Raw genomic sequence first — 17,714 nt, 5'->3', positions numbered from 1 at the left:
GAAAGCTAGGCTGAGAAAAGCAGTTACTCTACTTATCAGAGAAAACAATTGAGATCATGTGTCAGTTTATTAAGCTTAAATAAAAACACGGATTTGGAGCATCCACAGAAGTTGTGCCTCAGATACAAAAAATATTTTGTCTTGTTTTAACTAACAGACAAACAGTCCACTGCATGCAATGACAAATCTGTAAGAGCCTCCCAGAAGCACTATCTACTGCCCTTTGGATAATACTTACACTTGGCAGTCTGTCATGAACACGTGGTAAATTATCACATGTACATTTAAAGATAAATGCTACCTTAATGCTGACAGCTATTCCCAGGATCAGCACTCTAAATATTCTAAGCATTTATTCTATAAAATGAGGAATTTTTAATAAAAGCGTTTCAAAAGCTGATTACAGAAATAGCACTCTAAATCCCTTGTTAAGCGAGTCAGAAAGCTTTCACACCACTCTGTCTGCTAATGGGAACAGATTTACTGGTATCAGTAAACTGAAAATTTATATTGTACCAACTTCTAGGATTTCGACATATTCCAGTTTTGCTAAAAGACACACAAAGAATTACTGTCTAATGAAAAATGGGCTACTGCATGAGATAAAGCTAGCTTTAAGACAATAATTCAAATAAATGATGCATCAGTGATACCTTTAGTTCTAGGAGCTGGCTCAACTAGATTATGATCTAATGGAAACAATTTTGCTGTATTAGTAAATTTAGCCATGTACTTTTTTTTTCCAAACCTGCATCCAACAGAGATTTTATAAGATTTTAGTTGCCTCAGAATACCACTGTACTGACAAGCATTACTCTTTTTACCACGGAACTAAGAAAAATAATGTTGTTACTACCTACACCAACTGATATGAAAACATGACCACCATGCAGCAACCAGGATACCCTAGTATGGCTGAATGGCTTCAAAACTAAACAATCTCCTTAGCTTTGTGCATTTTGAGACACTAATTGAAATTTCCAGCCATAAGCAAGCAAGATCTTCTTTCAAAAATCATGTGGCTCCTTAATACCATTGTCATGCTGTAAATCTATTGAAACAATATATTCCCAGTTGGAACATCTCGCTAGCAATGCACACTTGGAGAGTCACATGCAAGACAAAAAGTAGTACTTGTTACTCTCTGCAGCTTTCTGTTACACAGCCAGCTACTAGATTTATCTTTAGCTGATAGTAAGCAGGAAGGTAAAACGTGGAAGAAATTTCATTCAAGGATTATGGGATTTCAATGTAACACTAACAATCCAATTCACTTAAAAAATAGACAAATTAAAGGTTTACAATGAAGCATGTTCAGCAACAGTTTTGAAAAGGCCAGGTTCCTACAGAACCACGCTCCTACGCCACAGACGACAATACCAGCACTGTCACATTTATTGAATCCTTCAGTTAAAATGCATATCAAATATTAAAATAACAGCATTAGACCTCTCAAAGCACAAGATTCCACATTAGGGACTTGAGCACAGCATAACTGTTTTTTTTTTGTTTGTTTGTTTTTAATCTATAATGGAGAATAGTTGTACTTCCTACAAATAGTGGATCAATAGAACATTTAGCAGAATCATGTTTACATACTGAAATTATAATCTCCACACAGTTCTCCTGGACTGCTCTCATAACAAGTATACTGCCTGCATGCAGTTTACATTTCATGAGCACCTAGTCCTTAGGAGCGTATCACAACTATACCAAATGCACTCCTATAATACTACACTTAAAAGAAAAAATGAAAACTCACCGGTTCCGTTCCTTCCTTTGCTTGATTAGTTGAATGAGTTCTTTGTCAAGGTATTCTTCTTCTGCCTCCTCTTTCTCTTCTGCTTTATCATGGGCATCAACATTGTCTTTGTGCAGCTGGCTGGAGATGTGCTTGGCATATGCTGACAAGCCCACCACTGTCACCCTGCACACCTGGCACTCGTGGTTGCTGTCCCTAGGAAGAGAGGCAGAGGGTGGACTTTCAATTCTGCCAACAGGCATGGTAGGTTATCTCTAGTCTTACTTTGTTTCCTCTGAATGTGCCTGTCTTTAGCCAAGAGCTTGCGTTCAAGGCAACTAGGTTTTGCTCAGTATATTTAAGTTACTTGAATTCTTTGGCTTTTTCATTCAAGGTCTATTTTTTTGATGGTAAGTTTTAATAGATTTTTTTCCAACAATCAAGAGGTAGAAGACTTGGTAATAAAGCTGTGTTAACTGGTAGAAGGAATTCTTCTTGAATTGTTGTACTCAAAATCTTTTCAGAGGAAACAGAGTGAGCGAGGAGGCAGAATGGAAGGCTTACAGAGCTAGCAGGAGCTGCTCTGAAGCCCATCCATGGTGCCAGCTGCACTGAGGAAGCCTGGTGACAGCTTCTACATTTAATCTTTGCCTTGAGCCTTCCCCCAGTGAAATTTAGAAAAAGGAGGAGGCAGTACGTGGATACAGCCAATCCTAATAGAGCACAACCTAAACTGGGACAGCTGAGACTGCTGCCTGGAATCCGAAGACTCCAGAGCACAGCAAGTGATGGGAGGGTGTCTTCAGTTCACTGTACTTTATTTGGTTCAAATGTGCATGAGGTCTGCTTTCCACTTTAGAGGACATATCTTAAAAAATACAGTAATTATTTCAGCTGGAGGAAGTTGACAGCTGTGTCGGACAAATGGTTTCACTCATATTTCAGTGAATATTGAACTAAGGTTACAACTTTTTTTTTTAATAAAGAAATTCAGATTTCTAAAAATACCTTATTTGTTCTGACAAATCCACTTGATAATCCAGTTAAGGAAATAGTTTTTTAATAATAAACCTAAACAAGGGAAGTATGTTCACCAGTTTAAAAAAAAAGTCAGAAAAAAGCATAATGCACTGCAGACAACCCAGTGAAACCAAGTCAGGACTCACTGCCTGCCTCTACAATGCTTTCTACAACTCTGTCATTTAATTCATAAAGGCAGATTTACATATCTCAATGGCACCCTTGAGACTGAAGTCTTGTAGCAGTAGCTTTATAGTACCAACACAAACTTCCTGACTGGAGTCAAGAAACCGGGATCCTTAAATGAAAATGTCAATCATAAATCCATAGTTTTTAGAAAAAAATAAAAATAAGATGATAAAAAGCTTCACTCAAAATATTAGGCCACTATCCTTACTGGAGTGCTTAACGGAGTATCTGCAGTTAAATACTAAAAGCAACGTTTTATTTCTGCAGTTAAATACTAAAAGCAACGTTTTATTTTTGCTACAGTTACGTTTTTCCTCATATCATGGTTGAGATATTTAACCAATTAAGTCATTCAGGCACAATCAGAGGGGAGGTTGTTTTTAATTTAAAAATTAATTTAAATGAAAACTAATTCATAAAAATTATACAATGAATTTATTGCATGTTGCTGCCTGATTCCAGATGAAACTTTTGGATAAATTTCAATTACAAAGTCAGCAGCTTACAGATTTACCCTGTGTTTGGAGAGGTGTACTTCATTTTGTACACTTCACACTCACCAAGAACAGTCAAAGCCTAGATTCTGTATATCATAATTCAGGCTATCTCATTAACCCAATGAAGATAACCATATACAATTAGTGAATTTTACTAATGCATTGGAAGAATGCTCTTTGCAATCATAAATGACCCAGCTATGCATTGCTAGTAAGTTTTGTTTTTAACTTCGGTCAGCACACAATACAAATTGCAGATTGTAAGCTGATTTCTTGCTGAAAAAGGTGCTCTCTTTCCATAATGTCCCACGTAAGTCAGAAGGACACTTCAACAAGAAACACACCTCAGGGATACTGAACAGTTTTTTGAGAACACTCCAAATCCTTCTTAAGGCCCACATATCAATTCTTTCATAAAATTTCTATCATTCTCACTTACAGACTGACTAAATACATCCAACATTTCCACTGTATTTGGACAAAGCCAGTGAGTTTATAACTGACTTAAAGACAAAGAACTTGTTTCTCTCACTTCTAACTGGTGTGACTTGTTACTAAGCTGTGGTTTTGGACCACTCCATAGTCTGGAAAGAAAAGACTCAAGGGGGTTAAGTATTACAACTCTATAATCGAAACAAACAAAAAAACACAACCCATACCCACACTTCTTTCCCTCCATGCACAACTACTTCGAGTAAAGAAGAACTGTCTGAGAGCTTGGATGGTTACACTAATGGGAAACATGATTTCTTTCACTTTTTTCCTTCCCCCATTCCCACTAATATCAGCTGTAATTGGGCGCATTCCCACCACACACACACTGATCTTGTCTATGCATTTCCCAACCTTAAAGGTCAGAGCTTCATCCCCTCTGAAACACCACACAGTCACAGCTGTTCAAAAAGAAGACTAGAAGCAGATAGAAATAAACAAGAAAAAAGTATTCTCAGTATGACAACATCCCAGAGCTTTATTTTTCTGCATGTGTACTTCAGATGGCAGACTCGATGTCCTTCGTACAAGAGCATTATTTCATTTTATTTTTTTTAAAAGAAGCTTACTAAAGCTTTGTATTTGACATCCAGTTTCCATTACATATCATAGGTAATAAGACCTCAAGAAGAGGAAAGGTTTCAGAAAATTTTTCTAGCCCTTGAGATTACCAAGTTAACTTTAGAAGGACAAAAGCAAGAACCAATATATGCACCTCCTTCACCTCTTCCTTACAGGAAATCTAAAAAAAGTGACTTCTAGCTGGATGTTAAATTTGAAGGTAGTAAGCTGCTGATATAATACACTTGGATGGTATTATCTTCTGTCACACAATGCAATGTGTGACCCTTATGAGGCTGTTGCGTTCCAAGTAGAAAACGTAGAACACAAGCATCTTGCTATACAAGGCTGTAAAACTCCTAAAAAACTTCTATCAAACTGAAATGGGAAGGAGAGAGGCACAGGAGAAGTGGGCAAGGCTGTTACTGCACCGTAAAAAATCAAGTCCATAAATCCTTTTTGAGAACAAATTTCTTCTATGAACAAATTTGAGAACAAATTTCTTCTATGCATTCCTGTAAAAGAAGGGATGTAGACAGTTACCTTAACATTAAATTTCTATTATGAAAATGTAATTCTGATGAAATGAGTTTAATTTTATTTCAGTCTTAAGGAAATAGGAAGCCAAGAATCATCAATAACTTGCAAGCTACTGTGGACATACGTGACTTCTAAAAATTAGTGTCACCTGCATAAATTTGTCATAAACTAGAAAAATACTGATTCAGAAAACCAGAAATAAGATACCAAGGTATGTGAAATTTTAAGCTGTAATCCCACCACTTTCTGTCCCTGTAGCTACCCTAATCTCAGAATCATTGTCTGAATAAAGTCTAGATGAGAAATACTCTACAAGTTAGCTGACCAGAAGCCCTACTTAAGCTTTTAGTGCTGAGGATATTCTGGTTTCTGAGCAACCACTTCCCAGCTGTTCAGAAAGAGAACAAATTCTTTTCACTCTCAACAGTACAGATACTGATGAGTATGATGTGCCTGATACCAGGCACATTTCAGAATGTTCCTAGCTCCCAAGACCCTGTTGTGTGGGGCCACAGCAGAAATGAACGCAAGATGATCTAGGTTTTTATTTATTATTTCTTTCTAAATAAGCAGCTGAACTCTGAAGAAAAGACAAAGGGTTAAGCAAGGGATGGCAACTGTAGGGGAAAAAAGGTGGTGGAAAGCAAGGAAGTTGTTGTTTCTATGCCCTCCCTCTTTAATCCAAAGCAAGTTTTATTTGAAAAATGAAATGGCCGCCAAGATGATGTTTCATACATTTCCTCAGTGTGACAAAACAACAACTTTATCAATTGGAAATCTGGGCAACTTTTCTGAATCTCACTGAAACAACTTTAAGTTCAAGAGGAAAAGCTTACTTGATTTTCTTTACCATTTGTTCTAATATTTTGATAGATCACAGGCTCTGTCTAAAGACAGACTGATAGTAGAGATTCTGAAAGCAGAAGTTCTTTTCCCACTTTACTAACCTGTCGTGGAACCTCAAACAAGTTAATCAAATTTTAGGTGGAAGTAGAAACTGGTTAACAGTTTACTAACAGTGAATATGCAGCTTGAGGTAAACAATGTATTTTTACCTATACAGCATAAAATTTACAGAGTAGTTGAAAGTGCAGAGCTCCAATCCTAGCTGCAGTCTTTGTGCATCAGAGATGACAGAAACTTGCTGCAGACTAAAAAGTACATTAGAAGTAGGATGCCTTGCAATGCCTTGACTGTCCTGCAAAAAGGTTTTTTTTTTTTCATTTCATTGCAACTATTATAAATGCTAGCAGATTTAAGTGTGCATATTCCTATTCTACAGATTTTCTGGAGGACTTAAAGTAGAAACACATCAGGTTGTTAATTTAGACAAACTACAGCAATAATTAGCAATTACACGGAAGAGTAGCATAAAATATTATACAGCTTGCTCAAGCACATTCAGCTGCACTATGTAATGCAATCCTGCACTCCAAATGTCGACTCTTTTTTTGCAGCTACACATATGCTTTGCACACAAAATATTACCTAAGAAATAGATATCTAACTTTTGCTAGTCTTGAAGCATTATAAAATAAAGCCGTTTAGGAGTTTTACTAGAATTCAAACTGACAAAATGTAACTATGTTGACATTAGCATCTAACATAATATGAACCAGTCTTAGTTTCAGTCTGCTTTTGTTCAATAGTTAATTCTTTAAAAAAGGGGCCTGGAGCAACAGCAGCTGCTCCCATTTTGCAGAAAAAAAAAAAGAGAGTAAAAGCTAGTGAACCGAGAACTAACGTGAACAGACGCAGTCTACAATTTACCTTCCTTGGATTTAAGACAGATGTCCTAATAAAATGGATTTCCGACACCTAAGAGTTGAAAGAAAATCATTTCTTGTTCCTTTAAAAGGTGTTGAAAATAGATGTGCTATTTTCATATGATATCTGTGGTGCATGATGACTGTAAGTTATGACTATTGCCTATGACTATTGTCTGTAAGTCAAATATTTAAGCGCAGACCATCTGATCTCTGGCTACCTCGAAAGCTGAAAATCAACTGAATGCACTTTCAAGTGCACTCTGGTTGCACCCTGATTCCATATTATCAGGATGATATTTTAATACTCCTGAAAGCCCTCCTCCTGCTTTCAAATGGCTATAACTAAATCCATGGAAGCCACCATCCACCCTGGCTAACTCCATTAATTAAACAACTGGACCAGAGTGGCAGAGAAAGAGGCTTTCACACACACAGATGAAGCCTTTACATCCAAGATGTCAGACTTCTTACAGAGGTTTAGAAGATCAACAATTATTTCTGCATCACTTTAAGCTTTTAAAGATGATTTTAAAAGGAAAATACCAGTGTTCATAATTCTGCTAAAGGCAAAATTCTAGTGCTTCCAAGAAGCCGAAGATGAAACAGCCAAGAACTAAAAAACACATTTCTGTTTGGTCAGTTGGGTTTTGTTTTATTATTTCATTACAGTCCAAGAAATGCAGGAGAGCATTTGTTCATATCATTTGTTTCAGTTAGCAAGCCTCCCAAGTTTTAGACATTCAGAGAATATGGTGATTGCCAGCTTTATCATAAACCATGCAAATGAGTGATACATAAAATAAACTATGCAATTCAGCTTGTATGGGAAATCGCACGTGAGTTCTTCCAGAGTATAAAACAAACTGCACCAAGAGGACAGATTCAAGATTGTTCTCATACCTTCCCTTCAGGTTTTCAAGTTCTCTGTGGTGAAGCATGCTTCTCATGTGTTCTTCCATTTCCTTCAACCAGGAGAAAGAAAAGTAGAAATGGTCATAGCAGAACAAAATGGTGTATTGCATTTGAAAAGCTCACTTGTGAAAACTCTCCTGCCTTGCAGGAAGGCATACCCTGCTCCTGTAGGGCTGCAGCAGTTGCTTTTCCTGTTTCTATTACCATGAAAGTGCAAGTAGTCACACTCTTAGAAGTCATATAGTGTTACCTTCTCAGCAGAAGGACACACTGGAGTCATTAGAATTCAAAAGGTGTGCAAAATTCCAGGAGAAAGGAGCGTATGTAGCAAAAATTATTACACTGATTTTTGACAAAGTACTGTCAATCATTTTTGTTAAAAGTCTCATGATATCACCTCCCCAGCAGCACAGCAATTAAAATACTGTTTTCCTGTGCAATCTCAGTAGTCTCTCTGTATTTGTATTGACACAGATGCAATTTCATCATCAAATACTATTTTACTCTGCTAGCTGCACTTCAGAAAGTGAAATGAACATAAGTCAGTTTGTTGTTTACAGCAACCTTGATCCACAAACTACAGTGGTAGTGTAATTAATTGGGAATGAAGGAAAGCTGCTGGAGGAGAAAGTTCATAATTCAGGGAAATAAAACAGTTTGGAAGATTTCACTTTCTCTTGGTGCTTGAGCCAAAACGTTTAGAAATCTTCAAAGAACAGGTACTAATCATTATCCTCCTCAGTCCTTAAATTCCCATCTGCAAAGGGAAAGCAACATCTTCAGCCCTCAAGAGTCATGTGAATTAATACATTGGCATTTGCAAAATATTCATGTGCCAGGTGGCTAAGTAATATATGAAAATCGAAAAAAACAACACTGAGCTTTAGTGCAGGCTTTGCACGATATCCAGTAAACAGAAGACATATACTAAATGGCAACATTAATGAAAACATGTTATGCTGTATAAGTCCACATTTTCATCCATATGGAACCAAGATAAAAGTCCAAAAGGAAAAAAGTGTATTACATGGTATTCTTAACACAGCACAGCTTATAGCTGAATAGGTTTTTGAGTGATTCACTTTATTAGCTTGATACAACAATATTAAAAAAAAACTCAAAGCCCTCAACGTTTTTTGCATTCAAAATCAAGGATCCTGCACAGCTCATTTCAAAAAGATGCTCTAAAGCACATATAAAAGTACTACTTGATTTGTGATAGATCTAGATCTATACATTCCTGATACAGAAAAAAACCTTAAGAGTTCCCACGATTTTAAAATGGAAGAACTACTTACACACGTTTAGTAATAGTATCTACTGATGTTAGATGTAAATTATTATTTACCTTTTTTGAGCTGTACACAATGTGACATAATATGCATTTTCGTTCTCGAACCATGCTTATTATTCTGGAAAGGTCTTATCCTATACCTGCAAATAATTTAAGAAGAACCAACATTCAGACTTGGATTTTTCTTTAATTGGTTTCAGTAAGCATTACTATTCATGAAAACATTTGTGCAGAGATCTTTTAAGAGAATACACACCTCTCACACATAGTCAACATTCTTCAGGAAATATGAGATAGTTTTGAGTATTCCTCTAAACTGCTCTTAAAAAAAAAAAAAGTAGATTTCCCTTGCTTTCACTTTTTTCCCCTTGTCCTCCAACACATGACACTCATACTACAAGCGAGCAAAGACCTGTAGGATTGCTCACAGATACTCAAATCAGATTAACAAAAAACTTTCCAGCTAGCATGATGAGAGGGAGGTAAGGAATTGAAGAAACCAAGCAGGATGAACTCACATTTTTATTACAGTATGTGTTGTATAAAGCATGTTTGTTCATTATTTCCCATGGCTATATTAAGAAGAATTTATAACACAGTACACACGACAACTCAAGTAAGAAAATCTATAAAGATCTATAAGGACCTAAGAAAATGAAATGAAGGCTATTCATGACAACCAAGACTGATGGTCTTCATGTTTTATCAGTCAATTTATTCACTGTAAAATAAAACCTGAAGTGATTTAAATTCAGTATTTTTCTTCTTCATCTCCGTAAGAATTACATGTGTGTATATTGAAATACCCAAAAGTGTTTTAAATATATTCTCTAGCTTTATCACATGGACACATCATTTATTTGAAACATTAGTAAAGGCTATATATTTTCATTATTTGTTCCCAAAGGTACAAAACTATTATATTCTGGTGCAAAGTTTTTAATAAACATTTTAACACTGATCCACAGAAAATGTGCATATATGCATGTGAAGTATCAGCAGGTTAAACTATTATTTTTAATAATTTTGTTTAGTTCATAAGGAGAGCAATTAAATTAGAGGTACCCATATGTCTAGGTTATAATATGAAGGTGGCTGCATCTGCATAAGTAACAGGACATAGTCATTGCCCTTTTCTTTCTCTCAAGAGACATTAAAATGGGAAATGATCAACTCCTACAGTCACTTTTGATTGACTTGTCTGAGGCAGTTCCTCACCTTGTAGCAGAAAGAAATGTATCTTTCTACTGCCAATACTATTATTCATTTTTGTATCTCCACTCAAAAAGGCAATTCATCCCAAGCTTTGCTATTTTACATTAGTCAACTTCAGAGCTAATTTGGCAAATAGCACCAAACTTAACCTGCAAAAGCCTTCAGAAGCCTTCATCTGCATAGCTCATGCAGCCTACAAAACAAATCCCAATTATTCACCACCAACCTTCTGTTTCTGAGACACTGAACCCTCAGAAGCTGGCACTGACCAGAAGCTGTGAGCAGGAACTGTATTTACACCAAATCCAGAGCGCACAGAATTAAAGCAGCTCTGACCTTCAGTGCTGCTGCCCAACTGTAAGCAACAGAATAAGCAAAACCACACCCACTCTTATTCAAAATGTGGTTCTTGGACAAATAACTCCTTTCCTCTGGATTTGCATGTCCACTTACATCTCCTGTATGCACCAGCAGATGTCCAGCATAAAGGGAACTCAACTGGGAGCTGCAAGAGTCCTTAAATTTTCAGTGATAAGAAAGCAGTTTCCTCCCTAAAAAAATTCCATTACCATACCAAAACAAACATATTTAAAACAAAATAACAGATTCAATCATCTTGTGTTACCTATCCAGCATTCTTGGGGTGCCATTCTTGAAATACTTGATGGTGTTTAAATACGCATTCTCCAGCTTTATCTCATGGGTGCCTGATATACTTGAATCATTAGTAACAGCTATGTATTTTGACAAAGCATCCACAAAGGCACAAGATCACTCAGAACTCTGCACCACTCCAGGTCACGCAGGGCATACATATAAACTCACAGGACACCAGAAAGTGCATGCAAAAGCACCTGGCTTCAGAGAAGGTCAGAGCACAGAAATACAAAATTTCAGGACAAAATCTTTTGCATTTATCCACATCCTATTTCCAGACCATAGAAAATATGACTTGTTTGTAAACATACTCATATAGCTTTGAAGCTAACTTCTTTAGCTGCTCAGTTTGAGCAGAGATTAGCAAGTGAGATATCAGCCTCAGAGATAATAACCTCCTGGAAAACCTATGCAAGTACAAGAGCACATCATTGATGTACTGTTCAACATATAGATCCGTGCAGCTGCAACGGATCTAAGAGAATTATTTATTAGTGTACACACAACAGGTTTGGATACATACTCAATCCAGGAGAGCTGTTTGAACATGATTAACTTGAAGCCACTCCTGAAAAGCAAAGGATGCAAATGCTTGCACCAATTTTGCATGAAAACACGCTCTACTTCCCCAATACTCTTCACTTGCACTACTTTGTCATTTAGTGGAATAATACCCTATATGTGTTTAGGATCTTGCTCAAGACTACTTCAAGCACCTACAGAATTTATTCTGCACAAGGGTAAGACAGCAGCATGGGACTCAAACCAGGCCAAACAGGCCAGTAGAGCATGGCAACCTGCAGACACCAGTTAGCACATCACATTGAAACGCTTTCACAAGCAGAACTAACATTACACCTGTTTTGGCTAATTAAAACATATAGTAACTATACACGATTACAGGAAGAGTTTTAGGCTAACTGCCCAATCAACTGAGCATTACTTATGACAGAGTACTAAAAATACTAATGGAATTCAAATGCTATTGGATGTCACTATGAAAAGCAAAGCTTTCACCTCCACAGAGAGAGGCCCTTAGAAGCAAGGGCTCAGAAGCAAAGAGATTTTGTAGATACTACAAAATGCATATACAATGACTGGGAGAGGACAAATCCATGTTCTATTTCCAGATCACCTCTTGACTTAGTGCCTACACAGAGATAAACCACTTCCCTTCATGCTTCGCTTTCCCACCAATCCTGCTATAAAAGCCAAGGCTCACTTCAGTGAAGTACTTTAATTTCACTGTAAATATTTTCACAAAGTACTCCAAAAAAGCAGTACAAATTCAAGGTATTCCCTCATTCACTACGTAACAAGAACCAGACGGCTTCTGTGCCATGTACTCAGTAATGGCATTTCCCTCATCGTACGCTGGCCTGGTCCATCATACAACTTTTCAAGCTGAGAAATTTCAGAAACAGAGCTTTCCCTGCACAAATGTAGGTCTGATTAAATCCCTTTTAAAGAAAATAAAAATCCTATACTTAAATACTGAACAACCTTCAGGCCTTTATCAAGTTTTCCAGTTTGTGCTTTTCAAGTCACCAACTTACCACACAGCACAGAGAACTACTTCTTAAGGGGGCATTAAGTGGAAAAGGAGCCAATGCAAAACAAGCACAGTCCAAGAGTGAGCAAAGATAAGATTTTGCCAACAAGAACCACCACCACCATGGAGAAGCAGCAAACCTCAACAGCAGAATGTCAAGCCTTCAAAACAAATGAGATGTCACGACAACTTCCTATTTTGAAGTAACGTTACCAATCAGTAGGGGATTTTTGCTTGTTTTAAAGCAAAGGGATGGATGTATTTTACAACTCTGTGATGTAAATGCAATTTGCCCACACCCTGCACCTGCCCAGAGCCTGGAAACAGCACACATGTTAATTAACTTCAGCAAGTCTGTTAGAGCTTTTGGAGAATGCTTCTCACAAGTAAAAATAACCTACAAAGAAAATAAGGCATTAGACTACTTCCTGCTACAACATCCATTTGCCTCCAGTTATTCAACCTCACCGGATAGCATACATTAAAAACGCATGTCAAGGCTAAATCCGCTGCAGATCAGTGGCTGAACACCAACTATATAAAGCCACAAGCGCCCCGGAGTGGGGCGGGCAGCCCGGCATTCCGGCTGCCTAGGAATCCTCAGCAGGCCTCAGAGATGGGCAGCGCCGGACCGACAAAGAGCCAGCCTACACGCTGTGTGTCCCTACAGGCAGCAGCGGTGACTTACACCTGACAAAAACAGGAGCCTGGAAGTTCATCGTGGCATAATGCCCTTCAGCACCACATTCCTCAGCCCCTCACGGGGATGTCATTGTCCTTTTGCATCAGGGAGCTCTCTCCTGAGGCAACCGGTTGCACAAATGGCCAGGCTGAGCTGCACGAGAGTACCACAGCTGCCACAGGCCAGGCAGGAGAGGTGTGAAGAGAAGAAAGAAGCAACTCACTGCAAAGCGCATTCAGGAAACCTTTTGTTGGTTGATGGGAGGAAGAGGTGGACACCAGGTTCACCTGGAGGGAAGCCTCCGGTCTAGAAGAATGAGAAACAGGTAGGGCCTTTAGGCCCTAGAAAGCACTGAAGTAACCGCTGCTAGGCTAGAGCATGGGTAGTTTGGTTAGCAGCAAAACTTCCTTTGCCCATCTGCTGAGAAGCCTGGTCTTCACAAGAAAACCTGGAGAACACCACAGACATCTGAAAGTGGTATACAACCACCTATTGCAACCAACTAACGCTACATAGCTAATCAAAAACATAACCAAATGATTTATTAAAGCCTAGCAAAAGAGAGGTTTTCCTAAGGAAAAATTTTTATGACTATCAAATCATTTCCCTGTCCTACATGCTGCTGCAAAAGCCCTTGTACAGACTGCTGTACAAAACCAAGTAAATCACCATAATGAAGAGGGCCTATAGTCAAATTTCATCCCCTCAAGCAGAAGTTATATGGAATAAAGCACCAACATTCAAAAACTACCTTTCCTTTGCAGAATCACTGCCCTTCAGGCACCTGAATTCACTACGCATCTGCTTGCTAGACTCTTTCCCCAATTACCTGAATGTTACTTCAGGTAATTGGGGAAATTGCCCAGTTACTTCTGGGCATACGTGGGAGGTATTTTAGCATTCCTGCAGAGATGCTGATCTCTGCAACCCGGCCTGATCAACAGCCAAAAACTTACGGACTTACTATAGTTAAGCCATGACTAACAGCATTATTTTCCCCTAGCACATGAACAGAGTCATGCATTACACAAACTAGTTTGTGGTCATATTTTTTCTGAACACGGCAAAGGAAATAACTGTATTGCAGCACAGTAGTTACAATACTTGTACAAGATGCAAAACTTCAATTCCTCTCTGCTTCCCTGTGATTTAACTTCATCCTCATGACTGAGGGTCCCTGAGGGCAGCCGGAGGGCACGGGAGACCCCTCAGCACCGAAGCAGCACTACTGAACAGCAAAGGCTGTAACTGAGCTTGAGTGATCAACTATTTTGACACTGAGCCAGGAGATAAGAGTTGTTCCATAGATCAAAGTTCTCTAAGTTCCTGTTAAAAGCAATGAAGTTAACTACACTACCCTCGAAGACATCTGCAGGAAGTGCTCGTATGTGATCCCATGAATACTGCTGTGCCTTTTTTTTTTTTTTTTTTTACAATATACAGGGAAGGTATACTGGAGATAAGGAGACCATAGAGAAGTACCTTATACAACAGACCAGCACGTACGCAGGAACACCTGACATGAACACAGACTTTTCATTAACGATTACTTTTAGTACAAGCAAAGCTAAGAATGGGCTACAGACCAGAAGAGTATATACGCCTTAAATCACAATCAAACTGGCTTTCTAATTTCCTATATATAAGCAATGCTAATAATCTCCCAACATCCAAACTAAGCTTTCCTTGCTGTAAACTGAGACAGTAATACCTCCCAGTGAAAGTAAATACCTTACTGCTATCTTACTTATCACACTGGAAGATTCAGGAATACACACGGCCCTAATCTGAATGGAAAGCTGTTCAGAACCACTGTTGTACACTGTCATTTCAGAGACTTAAAAACCACACACCTGGACAACTGCTGTTTTCTCCTGTATTTCCAGTTCTTCTCCAGACTTATACAAACTCTGTTTCTTCAGGTGTTTTCCTCAAACACCTCATTTTTTGAGTATACTAAAATTCCTGTTCCTCTTTCCAAATTGCCTACAACACTATTAAGGAAAACTGGACACACTACTCCAACTGAGACCCCTGTCATTGCCCTTTGGAGAGGGGCCTTTTACTACCATTATAGCCTCAAACACCAATTGAGACAAAGTTTTAATAAGAAGCAACACAATGATGCACAAAACCTGGGACAAATAGCCTACTTCAGTTAGATATATCTGTGACTTCCAAAACAATTCCTGTCAGCTTATTCTGATAATCTTGCATTGCTTTGTAAGAGGTCTTCAATTAACAGACCCATATAAGAAAGACAGAACTAAGTACAAAATCAAGTGGTTGGTATTTCTGCAACATTTGGCTGTTTTATTAGGTTTGTATTGTTGTTGTTCTGTTTTTCTTCCCCTTTCCTAGGTATTTGAGCTTATGGTACCCTTCACAGGTGAGCAAACTACATCTCTTTCACAGACTGGAAGTTAAGAACAGGTACTCAGAAAACAAATCAAAACAGACTGCTTTACACTTCCTATCTATTGCAGTTCCACAGAAGCAGGTAGCTGGCTTTAGAAAATGACTCACGACTCCCTAACAAAGGTGTACGCACCACGTACTCAGACTTCCTAACAAAGGTCTGAGCACTAGAGAGTATTTAGTCGCTCACTGGGCTCTTTATACAATCACAACAGCATTAAAAACCCCTGTGGAGTGATTTGAGGCACTCAAACCAAGGTAGTCAGGTCCTTTGTCAATATATGGAACTTTAGTGACAAGTAAATTCAAGCTAAGGATCCCAAACATTAGGCTGGCAGTCATCAATGATTCAGCAATAGAAATACAAGCTTCTGTCCAAATTTTCACACCTCTGAAAGACAGTCATTTCGTTCCAGTGATGCATATTCAGGGCTCCATCAATTTGGGATCAAAATGTAGACTAGCCTAGGTCTAGATGAAAAAAAAAATCCCTTACCCAACAAATAATACTTTTTTTCCTTTTTTTTATTTTGAATAAAGCAAAAGCATTTTTGTAAAGCATTATATTTTTTCATTTTTGTATAATCAGCTCGAGTCAGGTAACATCTCAAATCTTATGTCACCATCTGGTGGCAAAGTTCACAGAAGACAAGTGTCAGATATTAAGAAGAATTTTATCAAGTTAGATTTGTCTCCAGATATATTATGAACTTTGTCTTTAAAAGATAAAGCAGAAAATCAATGGAAAAATGTCTTCATTTTATCTAGATGAAATTATCTAGGAATCTTAGTATCCCTGTACATAGTTTAAGTATGTATTTATATGACAGTCGTTGTCATAATTTTATTCTTTGTACTGAATAAATATCAGAGCCCTGCATAGGTTATGATGCGTTTGGCTAATATCTCTTCAAACACATGACATTTTCGGTCATAGGTGCTAAAAGTTACCTAAAATTTGGTCACAGTGACTGAAGTGATGGACTAACACAGTTTGGCTAAAACCAACTATTTGCTTGAATTGAGAGCGCTAGAATATATAGCATCTATTTACAAAACTTTACGTACAAAAAATCCGTCCATGATGGAACATACATGGTGATGCAAACAGTTGTCTTTTACTGCCAGTTCTGTTGAAGCCAAGCAAGGACTGAAAAAATACAGCTGTCTTTAACAGGAGACACAGTCTCTTCTCAGGTCAGGATTGGAGTTTATTTCCGAAGGTAAAGAAGTTACAAACCGAACTTCACTGGCCCTAGGGTCCTGCAATATTCACCCCCAAACACTGCAATCCTAACGGGGAAGTACTTTCAAAGCTCAGCAAACCCATTAACGAAATTAGGATCTATCAGTTCAGCGAAGCAGTCCATCAGCTTAATGAAGTAACTGAGGCTTGGCTGAATTAGGCAGCCAATGAGAGACAGCCACAAACAGGCAGCAGAGACCTGAGACAAGCGGCCCCGGGAGCTCCCGCTGCAAACAAAGCCCGTCACACCCCAGCCCTCTCCTTGCGGGTCACTCCTCAGCACCTGCCTGCCCCACAAGCCTCGGCAGAGCTGTACCGCAGGGAGAGGGAAGGAGAAGGGAACACCACTGCAGCGGAGCACCAAGTTTACACCGACATGAAAACAAACCCTACTCTCCCATAGAAATAACAAACCCTTACAGAACAACCCCAGAAACGCAGCACAAACACTGCGAGGCTGTAGTTGCCACGTGTGTAAACTTTTAAAAGCCCAGACCCACCAGCACCGCTGGGAACGGCTCTCCGCTTCAGCCCGCGCGCGCAGCGCTGCCTGCTAACGCTCCCCTGCTCCGCCGCACCCCGAGCCCGCTACCGGGGGCTGACCGCGCCCAGCCGCGGGGCCACCGGCCGCTGACCGCCGCCTCCCCTCGGGCTGCCACTTGCACGTCCTGCAGCCCCGACCCCCCGCCGCCCTGCAGCCTCCCCCGGCAGGCCCGGAGCCGCGCCCGGTGCCGGTACTCACCCGCGGCGCCCCCCGGCGGGGCAGCGGCCCGCCCGCCCGTCCCATCCCCGCCGGCACCGAGCGCCCTCCACCCGCCCGGGCCCCGCCGCCGCCGCCGCCCTGCAGCACCAGTGCCGCGGCGTCCCCCGGAGACCCGCGGCGCACGGGGAGGCGGGGCGAGCCCTGAGCGCAGCCAGTGGGGCGCTGA

At 39.4% G+C, this 17,714-nt stretch overlaps 1 protein-coding gene across 3 annotated transcripts in view; it reads right to left on the bottom strand.

Annotated features, from left to right (window-relative positions):
• Positions 1 to 17,664, bottom strand: part of ZNF106 (zinc finger protein 106) — a 41,795-nt gene extending 24,131 nt beyond the window's left edge. The window contains exons 1-4 of one of the 3 annotated variants that reach the window (XM_083837527.1): positions 17,528 to 17,664; positions 9,070 to 9,155; positions 7,710 to 7,771; positions 1,763 to 1,957 (exon numbers count right to left, since the gene is read on the bottom strand). In XM_083837527.1, the coding sequence (XP_083693653.1) occupies positions 1,763 to 1,957; positions 7,710 to 7,771; positions 9,070 to 9,123 (311 nt within the window). In that variant the 5' untranslated portion in view covers positions 9,124 to 9,155; positions 17,528 to 17,664. Of the gene's footprint in view, positions 1 to 1,762; positions 1,958 to 7,709; positions 7,772 to 9,069; positions 17,426 to 17,527 lie in introns of those variants that run through there. The other 2 variants (XM_083837528.1, XM_083837529.1) reach the window with 2 other exon arrangements.
• Positions 17,665 to 17,714: the final 50 nt, after the last annotated feature.

Source organism: Anser anser (genome assembly GCF_964211835.1).
Source record: "Anser anser genome assembly, chromosome: 5".
Lineage (NCBI taxonomy): Eukaryota > Metazoa > Chordata > Aves > Anseriformes > Anatidae > Anser > Anser anser.
The sequence above is the reverse complement of the archived record's forward strand: the minus strand, read 5'-3'. Positions and strand labels throughout refer to the sequence as shown.